At 38.2% G+C, this 27,388-nt stretch overlaps 1 protein-coding gene and 1 non-coding gene across 5 annotated transcripts in view; one reads left to right on the top strand and one right to left on the bottom strand.

Moving 5' to 3' along the window:
- The window catches only part of SEC24B (SEC24 homolog B, COPII coat complex component), a 93,635-nt gene that overhangs the window by 15,983 nt on the left and 50,264 nt on the right, over positions 1-27,388 (top strand). For 2 of the 4 annotated variants that reach the window (XM_067735358.1, XM_067735357.1), the window contains exons 2-4: positions 5,001-5,744; positions 15,639-15,812; positions 24,758-24,862. In XM_067735358.1, coding sequence (XP_067591459.1) covers positions 5,001-5,744; positions 15,639-15,812; positions 24,758-24,862 — 1,023 coding nt within the window. The remainder of the gene's footprint in view (positions 1-5,000; positions 5,745-15,638; positions 15,813-24,757; positions 24,863-27,388) is intronic. The other 2 variants (XM_067735360.1, XM_067735359.1) reach the window with 1 other exon arrangement.
- TRNAE-UUC (transfer RNA glutamic acid (anticodon UUC)) lies at positions 7,274-7,346 on the bottom strand. Its single transcript has one exon. It is a non-coding gene; the product is annotated as a tRNA-Glu (tRNA).

Raw genomic sequence — 27,388 nt, 5'->3', positions numbered from 1 at the left:
TCTCTCTCTGGAATAAATATTCATCAATGGGGATTTGGTAAATAATGTTATGTTTCTACAATGAAATACCATATAGATTCTTTTAGAAGAGCAATGAAGTTTGTATATGCTAACACAGAAGGGGATCCAGGATATATCAGGTAAAAAAATGAAGTTGTCGAACTGTAGTATGATCTATGTCTGTTTAAATATATATGCTTATATATACATTACATATGTGTATATAGGTATACACATATGTAATAGGTACAAAGGATACACAAGAAACCATTAACTGTAGCTACATCTGGGACATAGGACATAAGCTACCAGGGAGAGAAGGGGACTTGTACTTTTCACTTTATATTCTTCATTGTTTGAATTTTTTTTAACAGTGGATATATTGTTACTTTTATAACTTAAAAAAAAAAGCCTGTAAGAAAGGTTTGAACGTCTTCCATGCTAGGTATATTGTTATCTATTGCTGCATAACAAAATACCCCAAAATTTATCAACTTAAAACAACAAATATTTAATCTCATAGTTTCTGAGGGACATGAAGCAGCCTAGCTAGGTGGTTCTGGTTTAGGGTCTCATGAGATTGTAGTCAGGCTATCAGCTGGGACTCTAGTTAGATTCTACTTGGGAGGGGACCTTCAAGATGGCGAAGGAGTAAGCCATGGAGATCACCTTCCTCCCCACAAATACATCAAAAACACATCTACGTGTGGAACAACTCCTACAGAATACCTACTGAATGCTGGCAGAAGACCTCAGACTTCCCAAAAGGCAAGAAAATCCCCACGTACCTGGGTAGGGCAAAAGAAAAAACAGAGACAAAAGAATAGGGACGGGACCTGCACCTCTGGGAGGGAGCTGTGAAGGAGGAAAAGTTTCCACACACTAGGAAGCCCCTTCACTGGCAGAGACAGGGGGTGGGTGGGGGGGAAGCTTCGGAGCCACGGAGGAGAGCGCAGCAACAGGGGTGCGGAGGACAAAGCGGAGAGATTCCCGCACAGAGGATCGGTGCCGACCAGCACTCACCAGCCCGAGAGGCTTGTCTGCTCACCCGCCAGGGCGGGCGGGGGCTGGGAGCTGAGGCTCGGGCTTTGGTCGGATCCCAAGGAGAGGACTGGGGTTGGCTGCGTGAACATAGCCTGAAGGAACTAGTGCGCCACAGCTAGCCGGGAGGGAGTCCGGGAAAAAGTCTGGACCTGCGTAAGAGGCAAGAGACCATTGTTTCAGGGTGCGCAAGGAGAGGGGATTCCTTCCCTGTCTGCCCATGGAAAGCAGAGCACCGCCTAAACGAGCTCCAGAGACGGGCGTGAGCCGCGGCTATCAGCTCAGACCCCAGAGACGGGCATGAAATGCTAAGGCTGCTACTGCAGCCACCAAGAATCCTGTGTGCAAGCACAGGTCACAGGTCACTGTCCACACCTTGCCCCCAGGAGCCTCTGCAGCCCGCCACTGCCAGGATCCTGTGATCCAGGGACAACTTCCCTGGGAGAACACATAGCATACCTCAGGCTGTTGCAACGTCTCGCCAGCCTCTGCCACCACAGGCTCGCCCCGCATTCCAATTATAACTACCGTACCCCTCTCTCCCCCCGGCATGAATGAGCAAGAGCCCCCTAATCAGCCGCTGCTTTAACCCCGTCCTGTCTGGGAGGGAACAGATTCCTGAGGGTGACCTACACGCAGAGGTGGGGCCAAAACCAAAGCTGAACCCCAGGAGCTGTGCGAACAAAGAGGAGAAAAGGAAATCTCTCTGTGCAGCCTGAGGAGCAGTGGATTAAATCCCTGCAATCAACTTGATGTACCCTGCATCTGTGGAATACCTGAATAGACAGTGAATCATCCCTAAATTGAGGCGGTGGACTTTGGGAGCACCTGTAGACTTGGGGTTTGCTGTCTGCGACTGATTTGTTTCTGATTTTTATGTTTATCTTAGTATAATTTTTATTTTTTTATTATTTTTTTTTCATTTTAATTATTTATTATTTTTTTCTTTTTTATTTCTTTTTTTTTTGCTCCCTTGTCTTCTGAGCCGTGTGACCGACAGGGTCTTGGTGCTCTGGTCTGGTGTCAGGCCTGAGCCTCTGAGGTAGGAGAGCCGAGTTGAGGACACTGGACCACCAGAGACCTCCCGGCCCCATGTAATATCAATCGGCGAGAGCTCTCCCAGAGATCTTCGTCTCAATGCTAAGGCCCAGCTCCACCCAATGGCCAGCAAGCTCCAGTGCTGGGCGCCCCATGCCAAACAACTAGCAAGACAGTAACACAACCCCATCCATTAGCAAAGAAGCTGCCTAAAATCATACTAAGGTCACAGACACCCCAAAACACACTGCCAGATGCAGCCCTGCCCACCAGAAAGACAAGATCCAGCCCCACCACCAGACCACAGGCACCAGTCCCCTCCATCAGGAAGCCTACACAAGCCACTGAACCAACCTCACCCACTGGGGGCAGACACCAAAAACATCGGGAACTACGAACCTGCAGCCTGCGAAAAGGAGACCCCCAAACACAGTTAAACAAAATGAGAAGACAGAAATATGCAGCAGATGAAGGAGCAAGGTAAAAACCCACCAGACCAAAAAAATGAAGAGGAAATAGGCAGTTTACCTGAAAAAGAATTCAGAGTAATGGTAGTAAAGATGATCCAAAATCTTGGAAATAGAATGGAGAAAATATAAGAAACGTTTAACAAGGACCTAGAACTAAAGAGTAAACAAACAGTGATGAACAACACTATAAATGAAATTAAAAATTCTCTAGAAGGAATCAATAGCAGAATAACTGAGACAGAAGAATGGATAAGTGACCTGGAAGATAAAACAGTGGAAATAACTACCACAGAGCAGAATGAAGAAAAAAGAATGAAAAGAATTGAGGACAGTCTCAGAGACCTCTGGGACAACATTAAACTCACCAGCATTCGAATTATAGGGGTCCCAGAAGAAGAAGAGAAAAAGAAAGGGTCTGAGAAAATATTTGAAGAGACTATAGTTGAAAAGTTCCCTAACATGGGAAAGGAAATAGTCAATCAAGTCCAGGAAGCACAGAGAGTCCCATACAGGACAAATCCAAGGAGAAACAAACCAAGACACATATTAATCAAACTATCAAAAATACAAAGAAAAAATATTAAAAGCAGCAAGGGAAAAGCAACAAGCAACATACAAGGGAATCCCCATAAGGATAACAGCTGATCTTTCAGCAGAAACTCTGCAAGCCCGAAGGGAGTGGCAGGACATACTTAAAGTGATGAAAGGGAAAAACCTACAACCAAGATTACTCTACCCAGCAAGAATCTCATTCCCATTCGATGGAGAAATTAAAACCTTTACAGACAAGCAAAAACTAAGAGAATTCAGCACCACCAAACCAGCTTTACAACAAATGCTAAAGGAACTTCTCTAGGCATGAAACACAAGAGGAGGAAAAGACCTACAAAAACAAACCCAAAATAATTAAGAAAATGGTAATAGGAACATACATATCGATAATTACCTTAAATGTAAATGGATTATATATACAATGGAATATTACTCAGCCATAAAAAGAAACGAAATTGAGTTATTTGTAGTGAGGTGGACAGACCTAGAGACTGTCATACAGAGTGAAGTAAGTCAGAAAGAGAAAAACAAATACTGTAAGCTAACACATATAAATGGAATCTAAAAAGGAAAAAAAAAAAGGTTATGAAGAACCTAGGGGCAGGGCAGGAATAAAGACGCAGACGTAGAGAATGGACTTGAGGACCTGGGGAGGGAGAAGGGTAAGCTGGGACGAAGTGAGAGAGTGGCATGGACATATATACACTACCAAATGTAAAATAGATAGCTAGTGGGAAACAGCTGCATCTCATGGGGACATCAGCTTGGTGCTTTGTGACCACCTAGAGGGGTGAGATAGGGAGGGTGGGAGGGAGACGCAAGAGAGAGAGAGTATATGGGGATATAGGTATGCATATAGCTGATTCACTTTGTTATACAGCAGAAACTAACACACCATTGTAAAGCAATTATACTCCAATAAAGATGTTAAAAAAAAAAGTAACATAGGAAGTTTAATATCCAGTTACTCCTTGGCAGCACTATCATCACAGCCAAATGCCCACCAACTGATAAATGGAGAAACAAATCGTGGTCTGTCCATACAATGGAATGTGACTCAGCCATAAAAAGGAATGAAGGTTGGATACAGGCTACAATGTGGATGACCCTGAGAGCATTATGCCAAGTGAAAGAAGCCAAACGCAAAAGGTCATATACTGGGTGATTCTGTTTATATGAAATACTCAAAATAGGTAAATCCACAAAGATGGAAAGCAGATTAGTAGCTGCCAGGGCCTGGGGGCAGGGAGGAGTGAGGAACAACTGCTTAATGGGGATGGGTTTCCTTTCAGGGTGATGAAAGTGTTTTGAAATTAGAGGTGATGGTTGCATAAGAGCGTGAATGTACTAAATGCCACTGAATTGTACCTTTTAAAATGGTTGAGTGTATGTTATATAAATTTGCCTCAATTAAAAAAAGAGAGAGAGACTCTACTTGGTATGAAGGATCTGCTTCCAGGCTCACTCCTGTGATTGTTGGCAGACCTCAGTTTCTCTCTAGCTGTTGGTCAGGAGAGTTCAGTTCCTCACTGCATGGGTTTCTCCAGAGGGCTCTTCACAACTTGACAGCTTTGTTCTTCCACACTGAGTAAGTGATCTAAGAGAGTGCCAGTGCCCAAGACTGGGCAGATCTTTGGAATGATATATCATTACCTCTGCTATATGCTGTTGGTCACACAGTCCACTCCTGGTATATTGTGGGAGGGGGTCAGTACCGGGGGTGGGGGTCATTGGGGGCCATCTTGGAGGCTATCACAGTGGGTCTATCAGAGTATAATCTCTTGTAACAATTTGGGATTCTGAAGAAGTAAATTAGGGCAACATTTAGATGGGGACTGTGCTTAAAAGTTAGTTGCCTTCTTACTAATTCTTGTAAATATTTGCTCTTTTTTTTTCCAGGTCCGGCACAGAATCAAATGCAAGTTCCATCTGGGTATGGATTGCATCCTCAAAGCTACACTGCTCCCTCAGGACATTACTCTCAAGGACCTGGGAAAATGACCTCATTGCCATTGGATAGCCAGTGTGATGATTACTACTCTGGTCTCTATAGGGTACCAACACAAAATGTGGTGACTCCTAACACAGCAAGCCCACAGCCAGGAGCACAGCAGATGTATGGCAGCGTTCCTCCCGCCCCTCACGTCGTGGGATCCACTCTGGGATCATTCCAAGGTGCCGGGTCATCAGCATCACATTTGCATACGAGTGCCTCCCAGCCATACTCCTCTTTTGTGAATCATTACAATAGTCCAGCCATGTACTCTGACAATTCTTCTGTTGCTGCTCAGGGATTTCCCTCTACTTGCGGTCACTACGCTTTGTCAACTGTTTCTAATGCTGCGTATCCTAGTGTTTCATATCCCTCTCTACCTGCTGGTGATCCATATGGGCAGCAAATGTTTACCTCACAGAATGCTCCGACTGTCAGGCCAATTAGAGATAATTCATTTTCTGGTCAAAATACAGCTATCAGCCATCCATCACCACTTCCACCTCCACCATCACAACAGTACCACCAGCAGCAGAGTCTTTCAGGATACAATACTTTTGCGTGGTCAGCTTCAGGCCTTCCGTCAACCCAAGACAATCTAATCCAAAACCACACCTCCCTGGCTACAGCCAACAACCCAACAAATCCTGGTAGGTTGAATGAAAAGTTCACCAAAGCATGGTTGAAAATCAGTGCATTTCCAATCTGATTTTTATTGCATGAAGGTTAAAGATGATACTGCCTATTAGAAAAATTGGAAATTAGCTCACCTTTGCAATTTATTTGCTTTATTTATAGTGGAATTTTGCAGCATCTTCTTGAACCCTTCCCCTTCATCTATTCACAATTAGCCACCCAACCATCTGCCTTGTATAGCATGGTTCCTTGCCATGATTGGGATCTCAGTTGGTATTTATTGCTGTGTTTTCATGCCTCTGCAGTAGTTGTCTTTAATGTGAGTTAGGAATAAGGCAAAATGGAAGGGTCTATTTGGGGATATGCTTTGGTAGCTAATACTTTATTTTTTATATTAGTTCAACCTTGGGACAGTTACTATTCCAGCCATAGCCCTATTCACTATAGAAAAAATGATGGCCTGCAATACCACACTGGTTTCTCTAGGTGAACCCCTATTAGTGACTTTCACAGAAGATATATTTCCTATACATTAAAGTTGATGTTTTCTCAGCCCCAGATTGGTAAGTTAGGATGAAGGACAGGGAAGATGGAGAAAGATACATGAAGAATACTCTTGTAATTAGTTTTTCTTACCTTCCTAAACCAAGATGTGGTTAAATTTATTTGTTTAAAAATTATGTATGCAAGGTATGTAGTTTTTTAGTGGCGAGTTTGCATAGGATATATTCACTTTAATTCAACTTGTGAACTTGAACTTAACAAAATCTGCTCTTGAACTGAATGAAAAGGTATGTAAAGGATGGGAATTGTTAAAGCTGTGATCGTTTTCTGAATGATGTCTTTAGATTGTATATCAGAGTCTAGATAGCCATATGTCAAGGATGTTGTAGAAAAGTATCATTCCCTGGACAGTTAGATTATTTAAAGTTAGAACTTTAGAATATTAGATCTGAAGTGTGCATTTGAGATCATCTATTCTTTCGTTGCTATGTTGTTTAGAAACACTTTGGGCTACAAGCAACTAATAGTGGTTTAAACAAGAAAGGTGGTATTTTTCTCACATAACAAGAAGTCTAGGCAGATGCAGTAGATCTAGATGTCCTCAGTGTCTTTTTTCCCTTTCCACTCTGCCATCCTTAGTATGTTGGTTTATAGAAACAAGATAACTTCTGTACCTGTAGACAGCAAGTCAAAGTTAAAAGCAGAAAAGAAGGGAGAGGAAAGAAGATGGGGTTGTGGCATTGACCCCATTTCATTTTACATACCATTTGTCATAGCTGTTTTAAAAGACCATCTCTAATTTAAGGGAAGGCTAGAAAATGAATATTTAGCTTTGTAGCCTTCATGGTAGAGGCAGGCCAGAAAGAAGGGGTTTAGCATTAACTGGGTTTTAGGTAAGTCAACTTGAAACATCTATCACAATTCCCAAATCTGGCTGTGCACCAGAATCCCTTGCACAGATTGTGATCTTGAAACCCAACTTACTGAGCTAGAATAGAATCTCCAGGGTAGTCTTGGCACGCAATTTGTGGGATCTTAGTTCCCTGACCAGGGATCGAACCCGGGCCCTCAGCAGTGAAAGTGCAGAGTCCTAACCACTGGACCACCAGGGAATTCCCTTGGAAATCTGTATTTCTGACTTGATCATGAGTGATGTCGGGTAGCAGATCCATATTCTACTGTAGTCCTTTTGTTTAACAAATGAGGAAAGCCTGTAGTCATTAATGTTAGAAACAGAGCTTGTCCTGAAGCTCAGTTTCTTCTGACTCTCAGTCTACCCTTCTCAGAACCAGGGCTTTCTGTCCCCTAGAAATTCTGTTTTCTTTCTTTCTTCTTTCAGCAGTCCTTTTACACATCAGCTTATCCTAAGGTCCCTCTGACTTAAGGATTTTGTGGCTTTCGTGACAAAAAAAGAAGAAATTCAGCTAATTGCTGTCTTATTCTGAGATGGGACTGAATAGAACTAATTTATGCTGAGATGTAGGATCAGGGAAATGTAGGGCCACTTGGCTAAGGAATAGAATACCTGTGGGGGAGGGCCTATCGTTGAAGAAAATGTTGAATAAAGAGTAAGAACAATTACAAAATTAGCTTCTATTTGAATAAGTAGTAATTAAGCCGTTAGGCAGAGAGAAGGGGGTATACTTCCATTCTTTTAATTGTGATACTATACTGTGAAAGCCATAGTAAATATAATTTTAGAAGTTCATTTGTTAAGAAGTGGGTTTCTTTATTTTTTCCCTTTAGATTGGTAAATGACTTTTTAATTGTAGTTCAGAAGTTGACAAATTAAGTGTATCTCAGGTTAGTATGACCCATGCTCGTCACCATTTCAAAAGAAATAAAGAGGTTACTTTTAAAACGTACTTTAAATATTACAGAAGTTCCTAAACTTTCTCAGCTGATGTTTCTCAATATTTTTTCCAGTGCCTCAAGCTACTTAGTATTAATAGTTCACAAGGTTTTTTGACAGATGTCACTGTGTTTCTCTTGAAAATTTAAAACATCCCTTGGAACTCTGTGAGTTTGTTGTGAGGGCAACTTGGGTGCCTAATTACAAGGTTTGGGAACCATGGGTATACTGATTTTAATGTTCTAGAAAGACAAGCAATTTAATTGGTTTGGACATTTTAAAATTATATTGTCATATTAAAATGAGAATCTTAGGTATTAATCATAGTTTTGTGTGAAAATCAATCTTTGAGTAATTGACAAGAATGATTGCATTTTTATTACCTGGTTATATTAGTTTCATTTTCAGGTAGTATAATAAAAATTCTTAAGCAATTTGTGAAGGGTTAAGATCCAAAAGCATAAACCTGACTTAAGTGATTATCAAAAACACAGTGATTAATACATGCTGTTACTTTTAGGCAGTTGATGAGTTCATATTCAGAAACATAGAATAAAAGAGACATGTAAGTGTTATCTCATTTGCCTATATTTTATTATTATTTTTTAATTCTATTTATTTGGCTGCGTTGGGTCTCCATTGCTGCACTTGGGCTTTCTCTAGTTGCAGCGAGCAGGGGCAACCCTTCGTTGTAGCGCGCGGGCTTCTCACTGCAGTGGCTTCTCTTGTTGCAGAGCATGGGCTCTAGGCACGCAGGCTTCAGCAGTTGCAGCACGCGGGCTCAGTAGTTGTGGTGCACGGGCTGTAGGGTACACGGGCTCAGTAGTTGTGGCTCGCGAGCTCTAGAGCGCAGCCTCAGTAGTTGTGGCTCATGGGCTTAGTTGCTCTGCGGCATGTGGGATCTTCCCGGACCAGGGCTCAAACGTGTCTGCTGCATTGACAGGCGGATTCTTAACCACTGCACAGCCAGGGAAGTCCAGTTGCCTCTTTATTTTAGAAAAGCATGTTAGTACAATTCAGCACTAGAATTTCAGATTACTTTATTAAAAACATAGTGATGTATGTTTGGGGGGCTATGTTTAGTTGTTAACTTAGAGTGAAATTTTGGCTGGTGTTTAAAAGGTGTCATTATACCATTAAAATTTTTTAAACTGGCACTATAGGTAAATTTGTCAAGGTTCAGAAGCTCTTTCTTAGTTTGAGATGAAGTTGGCTGAGTAATACAACTTCAGTAAGGATCACATCTTGACAGCATATTGTAGAATAGTACTGAGTACAATTTTATTAAAAAACACTTAAAAATCTACTTATAAAAATAATAATAATAATAAACATTTATATAATCCTTATATAAAAATCCACAACATACATGACACTAAGGTATAACCACTGGTAAGTTAATATACATCTATCATCTCGGGGTGGTGATGTGCCTGAGGAAAAGCAAAATAGATCCCTATAGGAGGTGACTATCTGGATAAAGAAATACGAGTTAGAAGTAAGTTAGAAAACTACATTGGAGGTACAAATAGTACAGTTAAGAGATTATTTTCAGCTTTGGAAACTTGTGATGAGATTGCAGAGTTGTGAGATAGTAATAATTATGCTCCCTCACACTCGTACTCCTTCAGTTTTTCCAAAGCTACTCTTGAACCTTTTCATCTTTACTCAACTTTATACCTTCCACCTGTAAATTGTTCTATATTTACTCCTTCTTCAAGCTCAGAAGATGAGATGTCCATCTTTGTGACCACTTCCTTCAAAAGTTGACTTTATCAGTTGTCCCTTTTCTGTATCTCAGTTTCCCATTTTCTCCTGGGCTATGGCATTGGAAAAGTAAGAGGAAAAGACTTGAAGGAAAAACATAAGCTTGGTCCTGTATGTAATCAGCAGCCATCAGAAATTTTTAAACAAGGGGGCGACGCTATCAGATTTGTGTTTCAGATCTTTCTTCTGTGAGCAATGTGGTAGGTGGACTGCAGGAGGAAGAACTTGGAGACAGGAAGACCAGCTAGGAAGGAATTACTACAATTATCTAGATGAAGGATGCTGACACAGGTTGAGATTTATTTATACAGAAGACAGATGGCAAGAGATGATTTCAAGAATTCATTGATAAGGTTTATGAAGGAAAAGGAATAATAAAAGTTGACTTAAATTTTCTAGTTTGAACAACTTGAATGGGTAATGGTGTTATTAGTTGAGAATTTGCTAAACCTTCCTAGTTTCAAAAGAGTTTATGTACAGTTACTAAGGAGCTACTAAAAACTAACAGGGGAACTACCTTAATGCCAATAAATAAATAAATAGATAAACAGACAAATGATTTATTTTTGAATTGTAGGTTCTGTCTCTAAGTATACCATGTTTCATCTGTCAAATTCTCTTTGTGAAAAGGGTAGTTTTGTTGTTGTTGTTTTTGGCTGGCAGTTTTCTGTGGTCCTTCATATTTGTGGAACTTGTCTCCATTTATTTGACAAATACTTGAAAGCCAGCTATGTGACAGGTGTTTATTTTAGTGCTGGGAGATAAAATAGCAAGTAAAAAGACTTGATCCTTATCTTCATGAAGTTTGTAATCTTCTTGGGGAGGCAAACATTATCCAAATAAACACAAATAAATGTAAAATTGCTACTATTATTTAAGTATCATGAAGCAGAGATGTATAGTGCTTGGTGAGAGTACCCTAGGCATAGCGTACTCAGGAAGTTTTCCCTGATCTCTGATATGTGAGCTGCAATCTGAAGAATGAATTCTCCATGTATAAAATAAATTACAGATGAAATAAATATTTAAATGCAAAAAGGCAAAACTTTAAAACTTTTGAGAGAAAATACGGAAGAACCTTGGAGTTGGGAAAGATTTCTTAAGGACACCACACACAGTGCTAGCTAGCCATAAAGAATAAGCATGATAAGGTTTACTATCATCTAATTAAGAACTTTGTTTCATTGAAAGGCAACATAAAGAGAACAAAAAGACAAGCCATGAAACGGGAGAAAAAAATATTTTATAGTATTTTATCCAGAATATACAAATAACACATAAGATCAGTAAGGAAAAGACCAGCAACCCAAGAAAAAAATACATGAACAGGCATTTCACAGATGAAAGGAAAACATACTCGGTCTCATTAATACTCAGGGAAAAGCAACTTAAAACTAGAACGGGATGTCTACTTATACCTAGCAGCAGGATGGTAAAACTTTGAAAGACCGACTATACCAAGGCATGGCAAGGATGTGGAATAACAGGAAACTCTTAGACAGTGTTAGGAGAAGGACCTATTGGTTCTGCATTTTAGGGAAATTTGGCATAAGTGGGATTGAAGGTAACCACACCCTGAAACACAGCTCTCCCACTTCTGTGTACTCTAGAGAAGTCCTTCTCATACTTTGTGAGTATGAATCACCTGGGGCCTTGTTAAAATGGAGGTTCTGATTCACCAGGTCTAGTAGTGCCTGGCCTAAGGATTTTATCAAGTTTCTGTATCAAGTGTTGCTAGCCCATAGAGTACGCTTTGAATAAGAGGGCCCTACGGCACCACTTCCTGTTTTAAATGTGTAGTACTTGTAGAAAATAACATTTTGCGGGAGGGATTCTGAGCTAAAGGGTCTAGTCTGTTCCCCAGGCCAAGGGACTCACTTCCCACGGCCCCCAGGGCTGAGGGGATCCTCGTCCCTTGCTGTACAGCTACATACCCACTTTTGAGCTGTGGCACACACGTTGAGGAGCTCCACCCCCAGAGAAACTAGCACATGTGTACCAGGGACATGTTCATGAATATTCCTGTAGTACTGTATGTGAAAACGTAAAATTGGAACCCAGAAGTCCATTTATGATAGAATGGATATCAGTATATCCTTCCAGTGGGCTACTGACCAGCAGTGAAAGTGATGAAATAGAGCTATACTCATTAACACAAATGAATCCCAGAAATGTAACAGGATTCATGGAAGAATATATGCAGTATGCTATTGTTATAAAGTTAAAAAAACACGCAAAAATAATGTTTAGGGATACTTATTTGTGTGGTAAACTAATAACAAAAGCAAGAGAATAAGGAACACAGTTCAGAAGGGAGGCAAGGGAATACCTTCCGTGAGGAGTACACCAAGAGCTTCAACAGTATTGGAAATGTTTTATTTTCACAGTTGGATGCTGAGTTCATGGGTGTTTCTTTATTAAGATTTTATAAATACATACACATATACGTATCACCTTTTATTTGTATCAATTATTTTATTAAAGAAAAAAATTTATTACATCTACGGGGGAGCAAGTGTATTCCCCTTTAATGGGAGAGAGCATGGCAAGTTCAAGGGACTGAAAGACCAGTGAAGCTAGAGGAGAACCATGGGCCAGGAGGAGGCTGGGAACTCAGGATCATTCAGGGCCTCGTTGACCATGTTAAGAAGTGTTCAGGGTAAGATGTTTTGTCTTCACCCTCAACCACTGGCAGACTATTGAAGGACTGTAAGGAGGGTGATGCCGTGTATCAGGCTGGAGACTGGAGAACACAGAGGGCCGTGTTCAAACCTGAACTACTTATCTTAGACTTTGTGCTTGGAATTGTTTTTGAAAAATTACTTGTGGGAATAATTTGAGGCCTAGGGTGATGGAATTGTTCTCCAGAGAGGATTTATATTTCCTTCTGCCAGTTTCCTCCAGGTACTACCAGCCTGTGATCACATCCATCCAAGTCCCAAGTGTCTAGATGTACGGGACTGTGCATATGTTCTGAATCAAAGCTGCTGGCTTTTGTAAGGCTTAGCTTCCTGGTTTATCCTTAGCCCGAGGTTATAACCCTTCAGATACTATCCTAAAAGTGGAGGTATGGGGTGCTGAATCAGGTGCCCCATCTTGGGTGTGCTGTAGGAGATGTCTTGCTTCCCATGCTCTGCAAGGCTACAGAAAACAGCAGATCAGGTTTTCAACAGATAACCACAGGATGAAAGCAGCTCTGAGTGTTAGGCTTATTTCTCTGAGTTTTCAATTTCTTACAGATTTTCACCCAGAGATTCATTAATATCATGTTAGATCTTTGATTATTTTAAGAAGATCTTTTTAAGTATAGTTTTTAAAGTTACCTTTAGTAGAAGGTTTGATCCTAATTACCTAGATCATCATTACCAGAGGCAGAAATATCTTCTATATTTTTAGACAGTGTCTTTCAGTTTCTTATTATGAGCAAAGGTAAAGTTAATATATTTACTGTCTTCCACACCCCTTTCCTTTTTTATATCACTCAATTTTAGGTGATTATATCTTAATTTTTACTTTGTACTGTTAAATATATTCATCGCTCTGTTACTTTAGCATTTTTAATGATTTCACCAGTTATCTAATGCTGGTTTAAAACAAAAATTATTTATTATTTTTCATAGTTCTGTGGGTTGTTTGGACAGTTCCTCTGCCCGTTTTCTTGGACTCATGTGACTTCATTTAGCTGGAGAGTTGGCTGGGCTGGAGGATCGTAGACTTCACTCATATGTCTAGCAGTTGGTGCGCACCGTTCAGTGGGGGCACCTAGGTTTTTCTCCACATGATTAGATTAGCTTCCTTATGTCAGAGGTCCCCAACCCCCCGGGCTGCCTACTGGTACTGGTCCGCGGCCTGTTAGGAACCGGGCCACACAGCAGGAGGAGAGTGGCAGGCAAGTGACCGAAGCTTCATCTGCGGCTCCCCACCACTCCCCATTGCTTGCATTACCACCTGAACCATTCCCCCGTCACCCAAGGCCTTGGAAGAATTGTCTTCCACGAAACTGGCCCCTGGTGCCAAAAGGTTGGGGACCGTTGCCTTACGTGATGGTCTCAGGGCAGCATTTCAAGAGCAGAAAGGCATAAGCTGTAGTACCTCTTGAGACTTGAGGTCTTGGACTTGTACACCATTACTTCTGCCACGTTCTGTTGATTAAAGCTAGTCGAAAGTTTAGCCTCAATTCAGGGAGTGGGAAAATAGATTCCACTTCTCAATGAGAGGAACTGCAAAATATTGTGACTGTGTTTTCGGTCTCACAATGATGTTTGTCCTTCCTAAAAATGATGTGGCAATTAACGTATTTAGACTACCTTCCACCTTCTTTCTCCATTCTCATATTTATATCATTTGTACACTATTGGGAAATGTATCACATTTTGTTCTGTCACTATATTCTTGCATTTGTTTCGGTCTTAGACCTAACTTTGTTCATATATATATATGAACATGTCATACATATATACACATATGTACATGTCTGTATGTGTATGTATACTATTGTGTAAGTTTAAGATGTGCAACATGATGATTTGATACACATATTTATTGCAAAATGATGACCACAGTAAGGTTAGTTAATACATCCATCATCTCTCATAATTACCATTTTTGTGTATATGGTGAGAATATTTAATATCTACTGTTTGAACAGCTTCCAAGTATATGATAACAGTATTGTTAACTGTAGTCACTGTGCTATACATTAGAGCTCCAGAACCTACTCATCTTGTAACTGAGAGTTTGTACTCTTTGACCAATATCTCCCTATTTCCCCTGCTTCCCTGCTTCTGGCAACCAAAACTTTCTATTTCTGTGAGTTCGGCTTTTTTAGATTCCATATGTAAATTACACCATGCATTATTTGTCTTTGTCTGATTTGTCTCAATTAGCGTAATAACCTGAAAGTCCCTTCATGTTGTCACATGGCAGGATTTCCTTCTTTTTTATGGCTGAATGATATTCCATTGTGTGTGTGTGTTTTCTTTATTTCCACATTTTCTTTATCCATTCATCCATTGTATATATGTCTGTATATATACACATACACACATGCATGTATTGATATATGCATACACATACATACATACATGTATATATAAATATATACACCACATTTTTAAAGTCCATTCATCCATCAGTGGACACTTACGTTGTCATCATAGGTTTTTCAGTTATCTCTTGGTTGGCTGAAGATGATCCTGTAGGTCAGGCAGTTTGAGCTATCAAAAAGGCCAACTATGAATCACATGTACTTTATTCCAGAGGTCCAACCTAATGTTACTGTCAGGCCCTTACTTAGTTACCTGTGAGATATGGGATCTGATTAGAAACAGCAAATGAAAAGTGGCAGTTTACAATACAAAATGGGATCTGAGCTAATAGAAACATCTATATAATTCATGAGTCACATTACTGCAGAAGCAAATAACCTCTGTTCATCTTATCTATCTAAGGTACCATTGCACAGTACAATAATTAGTATTAATAATAGTGATCATTAGTTAGTAAAGAAAAGCTGTTTGGGGTTCATTTTGTTTAAGAAGGTATGGAAGCTTGTGAAATGTTTTAGGAAAATTGCCATTAAAGACTTCTAAAAACATTTAGTGAATAAGTTTTTAGTTTTTTTGAAAATCATTTCTTTGGACCCATTATCTTCTAGGTATAGATATAGTAGGTAAATGTGATGCTGCTGAAGTTTCTTACAAGAACTTCAGATTAACTGTATTTTGTTAGTATTTTAATATATTTCAAGCTTACTGCTGTGGATGAAATAGTTTCTTGTCTTCAGTTGCAGATACTTTGTCCTGTTCTGTAATGCAAAATGTTCAGCCTCCCAAGTCCAGCCCAGTAGTATCCGCTGTTTTGTCAGGAGCCTCGTCAACAAGAACGCCTCCTGCTGCAAGTCGCCCAGTTGAGCCTTTGGCCTCAGTTGCACGGCCGTCAGAGCTATTACAGCAGAAAGGTATTTGAAAAATTTATTATACTGTATATATTGTACATATAAATACGCACACAGTAATTCAAATAGCTGAATTTAAAAAGTCAAACTGATTAAGCATAATTTATGGAAAATATGAGAAAAAGTAATTTATAATCTCAATTCAAACACTATTTTTTAATATATTCCAGTCTCTGTTTATGATTTTATATAATTATGTTACAGAATTTTGTTAAATCTGTTATATATTTTATATCATTGCAATCATAGTTTACATACCATTTTGTATTTTGCTTTTACATTTATTAAATTATGCAGTTCTTCATATATCTCTGTACAGTTTTATAGTCATGGCTAATTCATTATGTCATTGTATTATAATTTACTACTCCATCCCTCCATTATGGACCATTTATTTTCTATTTTTTAAAGGTTATTATAGTTTCTTTTGGGATGAAACACCCAAGATTTCCTTGTTTTGTGAATTTCCATATCCTATTTGATGATTTCTTTGCTTGTCATTATTACTAATGGAAAGTAACTTTTGACCCAATTTTGAGAATGAGAGGATGAAAATGAAATTGTAAGCCACACTCTTGCATCATTGACAAACAATATGGTTTATTTGTTTGCTTGTTTAATATTCTCCGTGTGTTAAATAAGTGACAGGTGACTGAAATGTGTTGTTTTGACCATTTCCCCACATTGCCTTTTCTTTTGGTTGTATTCTTGATTGTTCTCTGTCTGGCTAAAATTCCAAATCTATTGATGTTTCAGGTTAATATACTGTATTTTTCATATGATGAGAGATAACTGTTTTTAGGAAAATGTGGTTTGTATTTCCAGCACAATCATTAGTAATATTTTAGGGACTATATTCACTATGTAGTGACGGCCCCTCACCTTGAGTATGAAGAACTCTCTCATGTTCTGAGACTTGGAAAAAGCAACATAAATCCTTAGGCTGATCTCATTGCTTATATCTGCTGAGTGTTCCTGTGGTCAACAGAGGCTTTTCTATCCTTTGATCAGATTATACATTATAGATTTCCTTATTTGTTTTTTTTTTTTTTAGGAAAACCAACTGCAGCACCAGAAAGTGTCCACTGATTCCCAACAAGCCAGTGGGTGTATTAGGAATAGACTCTAGTTATTATAAGCATTTACTTTCAAAGTGAGGGGCTGGTAGGAAAGTTGTACTTATCATGAGTAGAAGAAACTTAGGGGTACATAGGAGCCCTAACTAAATGAGTGATGTCTTTCCTCTACATTGATGATTACCTTCCAGATGTTAAGATATATATGCTGCTTGTTTTGGCCCTTTACATTGCCCCCGCTAATTTATTTTTTCCTATTATATTTTTCTTTTGACCATTTTAGTTTAAATACCATCCTATCATCTTACTGTATCATTTTGTAAACCACTTTCCCACTAAATAATTATTATTATGTTTCCTTTTTCTTACTAATAAGATAGATTTGAAAAGAGAAGGAACTATCGTTTATCGAGCAGTTACAATGTGCCAGATACTTCATATTTATTATCTCATTTAATCCCCTTACCAATTCTACTAGGTAGACATTATCTTGGTTTTACAGGTGAGAAAAGTGACATTCACAAAGATTAGGTAACTTGCCCAAGATTATAAATTAGTAAATAGCAGAGTAAAAGATTTTTCTTTCTTCTTTTGGCCACACCACACAGCATGTGGGATCTTAGTTCCCCGCCCGGGGATTGAACACGTGCCCCCTGCAGTGGAAGCACAGCATCTTAACCACTGGACTGCAGGGGAAGCCACCAGAGTGAAAGATTTTCAACTCAAACCTTTCTATTTTGTGCTCTTTCTATAAATGAGGCTGAATTATTGTTTTTGTTGGCTGTTAAACTCTTGATTTACCTAAGGTAAACTCCTTGAATAAGTAACAGGAAAGATAATGCTGGAGACCTTTGAATTGCAGCTTTTATTGTTCCTTTTTCTGAAGTGGGAGATTGGTCACTTAGTGGTCTCATTGCCTTTGGGTAGATCTGGATACACACAGAGATGCATATGAGTTATGGCCCCATGTACGTTGTGCAAACTGTAGTTTACAGGACTGACGCCCCTTGTGTGCAGGGTACAGCTGTGTAGGGCATGCTGTGGGTCTGATAAGACTACGAAAGTATTGATACATAAAAGAGGTTAGTCTTTTTCTCCTGTGTATGAAGAGTGTTGCCTGCCATAAAGCAAAGAATGTTGAGCCACCAAGCCACTACAAAGCTGCCGCCAGCAGTGAGCCCTGAGGGAACTCAGGATGGAGACAAACTGCCAAGCCCTGAGCCACTGCAGCCAACCCCGCAGCAGTGCACCCGAGGGGACTCAGGATAGGAAAGAACAGAACACCACCCTAGAGAGCTATGGTACCTATGAAAGGAATCATTTCAGTGATCCCAGGCTCTTGCATCTTCCCATACACAGAAGAGTGCTAAGTTCACTGGCTTGAGAACCTGGTTTTCTTTAATTAATGGTCATCTTTTGATGTTCCGACTCCCTGGTCTTTTTTGCAAAACCTCTGTATGTCCCGGCTCCTCCCTTACCTCTTCGGAGCCATTCCTCAGAGCTGCCTAAGAGGCTGTCTTCCAGGCTTGAAGTCCTCAGAAAGTCCACCAAATAACACAGTTCTCAACTTTTAGGTTGTGCTTTTTTTTCAGTTGACATTCCCAGCTTCAAAGACACCCTTTCTGAGCTATTCTCTCAGCATTTTTTACTGGTTTTTACAGGAGAGGCTTCAAATTTTTGCTTGCATATCTATCTCCTAAAACTTTTTCGAAAAAACTGTAACTACTTGAACATTTTTAGATTGACATCTAAAATTTTTCACCAAAAGTTTAAATACTTGCAGTTATATAATTTTCAACATACTGCGTATGTTGACTTTTAAAAAAAAAATGTTATGTTTTTCTGTGTATCCACTGGAATGAAGCCTGTCATCCTTTAAAAGATAGTGAAGGGACTTCCCTGGCAGTCCAGTGGTTAAGATTCTGTGCTTCCAGTGCAGAGGCTGCAGGTTTGATCTCTGGTCGGGGAACTAAGATCCCACATGCCGTGTAGTGAGGCCAAAAGATTAAAAAAAGAAAAAAAAGAAAGAAAGAAAGTGAAATTAGCCCTTCTTTAACATTTAGAAAGTTTACATTTTTCCTTTTTCTTCTTAACATCCCTTGAATGTTTCCCTTGAATGTAGTAACAATATAATATATTCTTAAACTAGAAACTCTTTTATCACTCTATCATGCTTTTCTGCTACAATAACGTTATATATAATTGAAATTTAAAAATATTGTCTATAACCATAAGTGTCTAAACATTAACATTTTTTCTTCTGGATTATTCTATCAATACAATTATTGTTGGTATCTAGTGGGTCAAAACAACATAAACATCGTGAATTTTGGTATTTTTTTAATGGAAAGTACATTTTTATTGGAAATACATCTTTCATTGAGATAAATGGCTTTCCCTCCGTCCCACCATAGCTTTCTGTACGTGAATTGCATGATTCATTATTAGAATAATAAACTTTAGAAAAACTTCATTCATAGTTTTTATTTGCATATATATGATTACTGAGAAACTTTGTTCATGTAAAGTAGATAGGAATGGTATTGGAAGGGTTTTATTAAAGCAGTATTGTTCTATAAAGTTTTTTAACCTTCTGAGTTACATGTGAGAAATTTTTATTGTTGTTGGTTGAATTTTATTTTCCAGATTGTAGATAGTTGGTAGCATTATTATTTCATGTAGCAGTTTACAATTTTAAAATACCTTTAAGTTTTATTATCTCACTTGATCATCATGTGAAGCAGACATATCATATTACACCTTTATTTTATAGATGAGGAAACTGAGGTTTAGAGAGGTTAGGTGTTTTGCCCAAAGACATAGAAGTTCCCAAAAGGGATACCAAGACCCAGTGCAGATCTTCTGCTTCCAAACCCAGTGTTTGTTTTACTGAGTTAGCAATTATTCAAAATATTATGAATTTTATTATATCATTGCCAGTAAAATATCACATACTTTAATGTATTTTTATCAAAAACTTCAAGCTGTGATGTAAGTCATTTATCTCACGGATGGCATCTCCATATAACCTAATTGGCAAAGGCAGTCCTCATCTTCAAACCAGTGACACAAATTTTATTCTTTGTCAAAAAGCCTGATTTAATTTTTTAATTCAGAGAAACGTGTTCCTAAAGTTTCAAGGTGTCTCATAAATTCCGCTGAGAAGTAAATTGCATCCTACATCTCCTAAGCCGAATTAGTAAGAGCATCAAATTTAAATGTCAGAGATTATTCTTCTTTATAGTATAGGTTATAAAAACTAGGCAGTGAGTCAGTATGCTGCTTCTCATTGCCAAATTTGAAATAAAGCATTGTAATATGTACCTAATATTAGGCTATTTGGGAAGCAAGGATTATATTAAAAAGCACTGTATTCCTGTGGTAAATATATGCATAGTGTGTATCAAACTCTGTTATTTGGCTTTTTTTAGTATTTAAATAGGAATCAAGCATAAAAATTAGAAATAACTCTTAATTTCATCATATATCATAATAAAAATGTTCCCATGTATTTTATTATATACATATATATATATATACACACATATATATATATATATATATACTACTAAGTACTAATAGGTTTACCTGCTAGTAAATTTTTGTTTTGTTTTGTTTTTGGTTAAAAGGAGGTAGAAAGCATTAAGTACTATATAAAGTATAAGGGGATATGAAATGATTATAACCATTATAAATATTTTATGATAAAATAGGTTGTAAAGTACTTTATTGAACATCTCATAGCTTCTGAAAAAAACATGTAGAATTTTTACCTATGAGTTTTATCCAGTGTCTCTTGAAAAAGACTGGTAGGCCTAGAAATGTTCTACTTATTTTTAAAAGAACTAGTATTACTAAGAATATTATTCAGGTTGGTAGAAGGTTCTTTTTCTAACTAATGACTTGTCCTAGGGATAAATGTTAAGAATAGTTGAAAATAATTGTTTTTAATTAAATATATACAAAAACATGTTTTTAAAGTTCAATAGTAATAGTAGTGGGCTTCTCTGGTGGCGCAGTGGGTGAGAGTCCGCCTGCCGATGCAGGGGACGCCGGTTCGTGCCCCGGTCCGGGAAGATCCCACATGCCGCAAAGCAGCTGGGCCCCATGAGCCATGGCCGCTGAGCCTGCGCGTCTGGAGCCTGTGCACCGCAACAGGAGAGGCCACAACAGTGAGAGGCCCGCGTACCGCAAAAAATAAATAAATAAATAAATAAATAAAAGTAATAGTCGTGAATACTTGTATAGTATTTACTATATATTTCAGGTACCATTCTAATAAGATTTAAAATATATTAATTCATTTAATCCTCCCAGCAGCTGTTTGAGGTAGTTATTACCCCACCTTACAGATGATATAAATGAAGAACAGAGAGGTTAGTAATTTTGCCCAAGGACACACAGCTAGTAAGTGGTATTACATGGAATAGAACCCAGAGACCCCATCTTTATCCATAATGTCCTGCTGCTTGTCTGTTCAGTATTTCTTATTGTTTTTGCTTTGTTCTCATGTGACTCTTTCAAAAGCAATGGATTCTTTGGCAGTAGTGGTTGGGGCCTTCACACATGCAGAATCATTAAATAAATTTATCATTACTGCCGCCACCCTACTTTTCACTATTTCTGAATTAATAAAGCCAACCCTATTTCTAATATGTTTCATTTTTAACTGCAGCATGTATGGCAAGGTAAAAGATAGTCTGTAGATCTAGGGTGCCTTGATCAATCATTTAAAGAAGAAGGAAGCTTTCCTAGTAAGATTTAGGATAAGTTAAGGTAATGTGTTTCCTTTGTAAAGTGAGAAAAAGTCTGTTCTTAACACAGGTACTTTCTTAGGTGGATAAGATGTAGGAAAGAGAGTACTGTGGAGAGTGATTCCCTTAAAAGCCTTCTTTCGTGGGAACCCTTGCAAAGTCTTCTAGTGTGTGTACCTAGTTAGAAGACCAGATTAGGAAAGGTAACAGTTTCTCAAAAGTCTGAACTCTTGAATTTAAAAAAGCTAACCTCCACAAGGGGTTTGTTTTCTCTTAAGACTAGTTTTATTTATTCCCAGTGGAACAGTAAAGATGCCTTTTATTAAGCAACTCCAACTCTCCTGGAGAAATTGGCCTGAAGGTACTTTAATGATAGGTAGTTTAAACAGAATGTCTTTTTAAAAATATTGGGGCCGTGTCAGTAACAGGCTCTTCATCATGTCATTCAGTCTGTGAAATAGCGTCCCGCCTCTTGGTTTTCTAGATCCATACCTTGGAAGCTCTGCTTAAGACAGAATGAATTGAGGGTGTGGCATTCCTTCCTTGTTTAGTGGTGATGGCTGGGGTGGGAGGTACCCCAGGACATTTCGACATGTGCTGTATACAACCTAGAGCAGGCATTTAAATGTCAATTGATTGTTATTCTGGAGCTCTTACCATTCTTCTGTGGATGAACTAAAATATCATGTCCTTCTGCTGTTAGTATTCCCAAGCTTTTAACAAAGTTTACTTAAACGAGCAAAGGAAGGCTAAATTCTGAGCCTTAAATATTGAGTCGCAGTTGGGAAGAGCTTAAATCTTGATACTTTCATCTCCGGCACTTCTCAAAAAGGATTGCATCTTTTTTTTAGGACAGTAAAATTAAGTATGTTGTGTGACATTCTGTTAATACAGTAAGTTGGCAACCACTGTATAATCTAAAATGATATTGTAATAAATAATATTACTCTGTTCTTATTTATAGGTTTGTTCCAGTGCATTAAGTAGTTGCTCTATAAATTTTTCTTTAATCATTGGATAGCCATCTCATTTGCTTCCAATTAAGCATTGGATATTTTTCCAATAATATGTGGTATCTGTTTTTATTTAGTAAATCTGGAAAAAGAGAGGAAAATATTTGTCTTATAATACATATAGGTTTGCCCTATGCTTTGGCTTCTTTGATTAGAGTCAGCAGTCTACAGAATGATTCAGTCAGGAAAAGAATGGATTTTCTTCCTGTTTTTTGGCCTCTCTTAGCTTAGCACAGTAAATGTAATTTCTTTTTTTTCTTCTTTCTCTTATTTCTGCTTATTATATACATACATACATGTGTACTTTTTAAAGTGCAATGCTAATTGGCATTTTGGGAAAGTACTTCGTTTTTAAAGAAGTTCTTAAATTGAAGAATTTCTTTTCTATAAAATCTTTTTTACTGTTAACTTATGTCTGTTATAAACTTCTTAATATATTTAACCTAAGGTCTAATATTAGTCAAATTTTCATTTTAACTAGGCCTTTATTAGAGGAACATGCCACTCTGAATTTGGTCTTTCAAGGTACCAAGTTTATTTTTTGTGTTGCCTGAACTTATTTTACATTGATTTTTACTTTCTCAGATGAATTTGTGATAACTGCCATTTTATCTGTATTTAAAACATGTTTCAGCAAAGCTATCAGATTTTTCCATGACTTCTTTAGTCATGAGGATCAAAGCTTCATTCATATACAGTTTAACCTTTGCTCTCTTCTAAGTTCAGATTTTAATAGCTTTTTTCTTACTATAGGCATGAGTTATGTTTCTCCATGCTAATTTAAAAGGTCATCTGGGGCTTCCCTGGTGGCGCAGTGGTTGAGAGTCCGCCTGCCGATGCAGGGGACACGGGAGGGGACACGGGTTCGTGCCCTGGTCTGGGAAGATCCCACATGCCGCGGAGCGGCTGGGCCTGTGAGCCATGGCCGCTGAGCCTGCGCGTCTGGAGCCTGTGCTCCGCAGCGGGACAGGCCACAGCAGTGAGAGGCTTGCGTACCGCAAAAAAAAAAAAAAAAAAAAAAAAAAGGTCATCTGAAAGAAACAATGAAGAGAACATCAGAGGTCTACCACATGATTTTTTCGGTGAGGCACGGCTTCATTGTGCTTCCAATATTGTGAAATGTTCTTGAAAATCCACACTATGTTACTGTTTTTTCAAATTGAGCTATAAGATTTTTCTTTGTAAGGATGTTTATTTTTATTTATGAAGCGTTTGCATTTTGTTAAGTCTTAAAAATTTTCCCCCTTAGAAGTTTTGTGGATGTTAATTTTTTTGTCTTGATTTTGCTAGATTAATCAAATAATAATATGCAATCAACTTTTTTTTTTTTAAAGGAAAGTACTATACAGTTACCAGTTGTTGGGCCTTTTCCACAGACTCTGCTTTCTCTTGCTGTATCTCACACTGAGGACTAGTCTCATTCACCTACTTCAGACTCACATGTAGGCATTAGTCTGATGCTGAGATGATTGGCCATCTCAGAAAATTTACTTTTCTGTAATTGTCTCACTTGTAGGGCCACAGTTAATAAGCCTTTTTTTTTTTTTGAGCGTCTACTCTGAGCAGAGAACTATGCTCAATACAGTTCTTTCCTTTAACTGTCATTGTTTTTCCGTTATGAGAACTGAGTTACCAGCAGGGTGGCATTAGCAGAAGGAAGGTACCAAGTATCTGTACGTGTGTTGTGTGCTGTATAAATTCATTTTAGTAGAAATGATCACTGCTCACCAAGAATACACAGTCCCAAAGGAAGTATACCACAAGGGCCCCAAGGTCAAAGAAGGTAAACATGTACAGAGCTCAGTAAAATGTTCAGAGAGTATCAGTGCAGTTTCCTAAATATTAACAGTGTCAGACATGGTCCTTTTTATTTTTTTACACTTAGACCAATTAGTTCATATTAAAGCTGCTTTTACTAAACTGCTTCGCAGAGATTTTCTAACGGTTTGTTTCGGTTTTGATAATAAGTTAGCTGATATTAATATGCATGCTGGGATATTCTTCGGAATGTCAGAGTTCTTTCTCACTTTTAATGCAATGTCAGAATTTTATTTCTCATCTCTCCTGTTGGTTTGACTCTTGTGTTTGTGCTTTCCACTTTACAGGCATGCAGTATGGTGAATATGTTAATAATCAAGCTAGCTCCGCACCAACTCCCTTGTCATCCACTTCCGATGATGAGGAAGAGGAGGAGGAGGATGAGGAAGCAGGTCTGCTTTAGCTTTACACCAGTTCTTGACCTTTCCCTGCTCGAGTTTTCTTTTTATGTCCACAGTCTTACTGGTCCTTAAAAAATGTGTCTTTGCAGATTTAGCTCAATAGCTTGGTTTCAGTTATAGAAGGTTGGGTCACTCGAAATGAGGAGTTTTGCATGTTTATTTGTTTTGTGTTTTCTCCTTTGGACCCCTCTACCGTTTTGTAAGTAATGCATTTTTCACGAAGATAGAGCGCTTTCTTCTTTCCGAAGCGCATTTTCTCTCGTGCCACATGCAAAAGAATGAGTCCTGACTGAAGCTTTTGGCTGATGATTGCTGTAGCACCCTTTTAGGACTCCTTTTAGGAATGTTTTATTTTCTGCTTTGCATGCTACTTTAGTCTAACCAAAATGAATCATGTGGACTTCATAAAAGTGAAAGAGAAATAGGACATTGTTCCTCTGAAGTCCTTGTGGCCTTTTCTGTCATATATTTAGAAGACCCCCAATTTTTAGTTATCTTCCTGCTTCATGAAGTAGTACTTCACATCATGCTAGGTGAAGAAACTGTGCATGCGATTATGTGTTGCAGGCTGTTTAATATCTTTTTCTGCCTTTGATAAGTATAACTGTTGAGTATTAAGCTACTCAGTTCGTCCATTAATTCTAATCGTTTGACTGAACCAATAAGTGATGATCTTTCAGGTTATTATACATGACCATGATTCTCTTTCTGTTATCTTTATAATTGAGTGGAAGGATTTGCTCTGTAAACAATCCGCTTAACTAAAAGTTTCCACTTCCTTTGCATTTTTTAAATATTTAAATCCTTATGCATGATTTGAGGTGGTGGGTTGAAAATAGAGGGTTCCAGATGGAGAGTAATTTTTCTTACCTTAAAAATCTACATACCCATTTATCTTTCTGAATTTGGGGTAATTTTTTATTTTATATAATTTCAATCTTATAGAAGAGTGAAAGAAACTACCGTATACACTTCACCATTTTTGCCGCAGTTGCTTCTCTCTATAAACATTTTTTCCTACGTCATTTGAAGGTGGAGATATCATGAACCTTTACCTCTAAATACTCCAGTATGTATTTCCTGACTGTAAGGACAGTGCCTTACATAACATAAACACAATACAGTTGTCAAGAAATTGAGCACTGTTGCAGTAATATCTGTTACACAGTCCATAGTCAAACCTCAACAGTTGTCTCAGTAAGATCTTTTATAGCTGTTTCCATGGCCCAGGGTCATGCACTGAATTTAGTCGTCATTTCTGTTTAGATTCCTTCAACCTAGAACAGTCCCTTAACCTTTCTTTCTCTTTCTTGACTTTGACATTTTTGAATAATAGAGGCCAGTTATTTTGTAGAATGTCCCTCAGTTTGGGGTTATCTGGTGTGTACTTGTGATTAGATTCAAATCATGCGTTTTTTGGCAAGATTACCACTGAAGTAATGTTGTATTCTCAGTACATTGTGTCCGAGGCACATGTTGTTGATTTATCCCCATATTGATGATGTTAACTTTGATCACTTGATTAAGATGGTGTCTGCCAGGTTTCTCAACTGTAAAGGTACTTCTTTTTTCCATTGAAATTAATAAGTGATTTGTGGGGAAATTCTATGATACTATGTAAATTTCCTGTTCTTTATTTTAAACCGTCACTCACTAGTTTTAACATTCGTTGGTGATTTTCTAGTTCCAACATTCCTTCTATATTTATGAGTTGAGGTTTCATTGTGAAGAAGAGCTTTCTCTTCTCCCTTGTTGATTGCTTTGGGTTCATATTGACTCATGGATTCTTATTTTATTCAGTGGGTAATAATCCATTACTGTCATTAGTTATTTTGATAGCAACTTGTCCTGGCCAGTAGCAGCTCCTTCAAACTGTCTTTTTTAAATGTTCCCATGAATCTTTAAGCACTTATTTTAAGTACCTTAAGTCCTCGATAAGATGTTCCTAGCTCATCTTGTATTTGGGCTGCTGCAAGCCTGGGACAAACCATTTCCTTTAGTCCTGGTGCGTATAGTAGAGAAGGGTGTTTTAGAAACCAAGATGTGATTGTAATGTGTGGTCATTGCTAATGATGGGCCATTGCTCCCAGGTCCTGAATTATTATTATTATTTAATGTATATATTATTCAGATCCTACATATGTCTCACTTTTTAATTTCATGATCCTTATTTTACACATTTCAAAAATGTGGTTTTTTGCGTAATATTTGTCAGCCTAAATTACTCCCGTTTTTGTTCTGCTTACAATTAGGTGCAGTGGTTAAAAACCCCTTTTCCTTAGACAGAAAAAAAAATTGGAAAATCAAAAAGGTTTAGCATTAATGGCTTTTCTCCTATCACCTTATCTTATTTAACTACTTTTTTTCTTGAATATATTACAGATTAAAACTCCCTAAATTCTTAACTCACAGCATTTAGATTTTAATAATACCTAACATTTTTGAATACTTACTGTGTGCCAGATGCAGCACTAAAGAGCTAAAAGCTGTGGGGTTTTGTGTCTTTTCTTCTAAATT

This window comes from Pseudorca crassidens, chromosome 4, assembly GCF_039906515.1.
Source record: "Pseudorca crassidens isolate mPseCra1 chromosome 4, mPseCra1.hap1, whole genome shotgun sequence".
Taxonomy (NCBI): Eukaryota; Metazoa; Chordata; class Mammalia; order Artiodactyla; family Delphinidae; genus Pseudorca; species Pseudorca crassidens.
The sequence above is the reverse complement of the archived record's forward strand: the minus strand, read 5'-3'. Positions and strand labels throughout refer to the sequence as shown.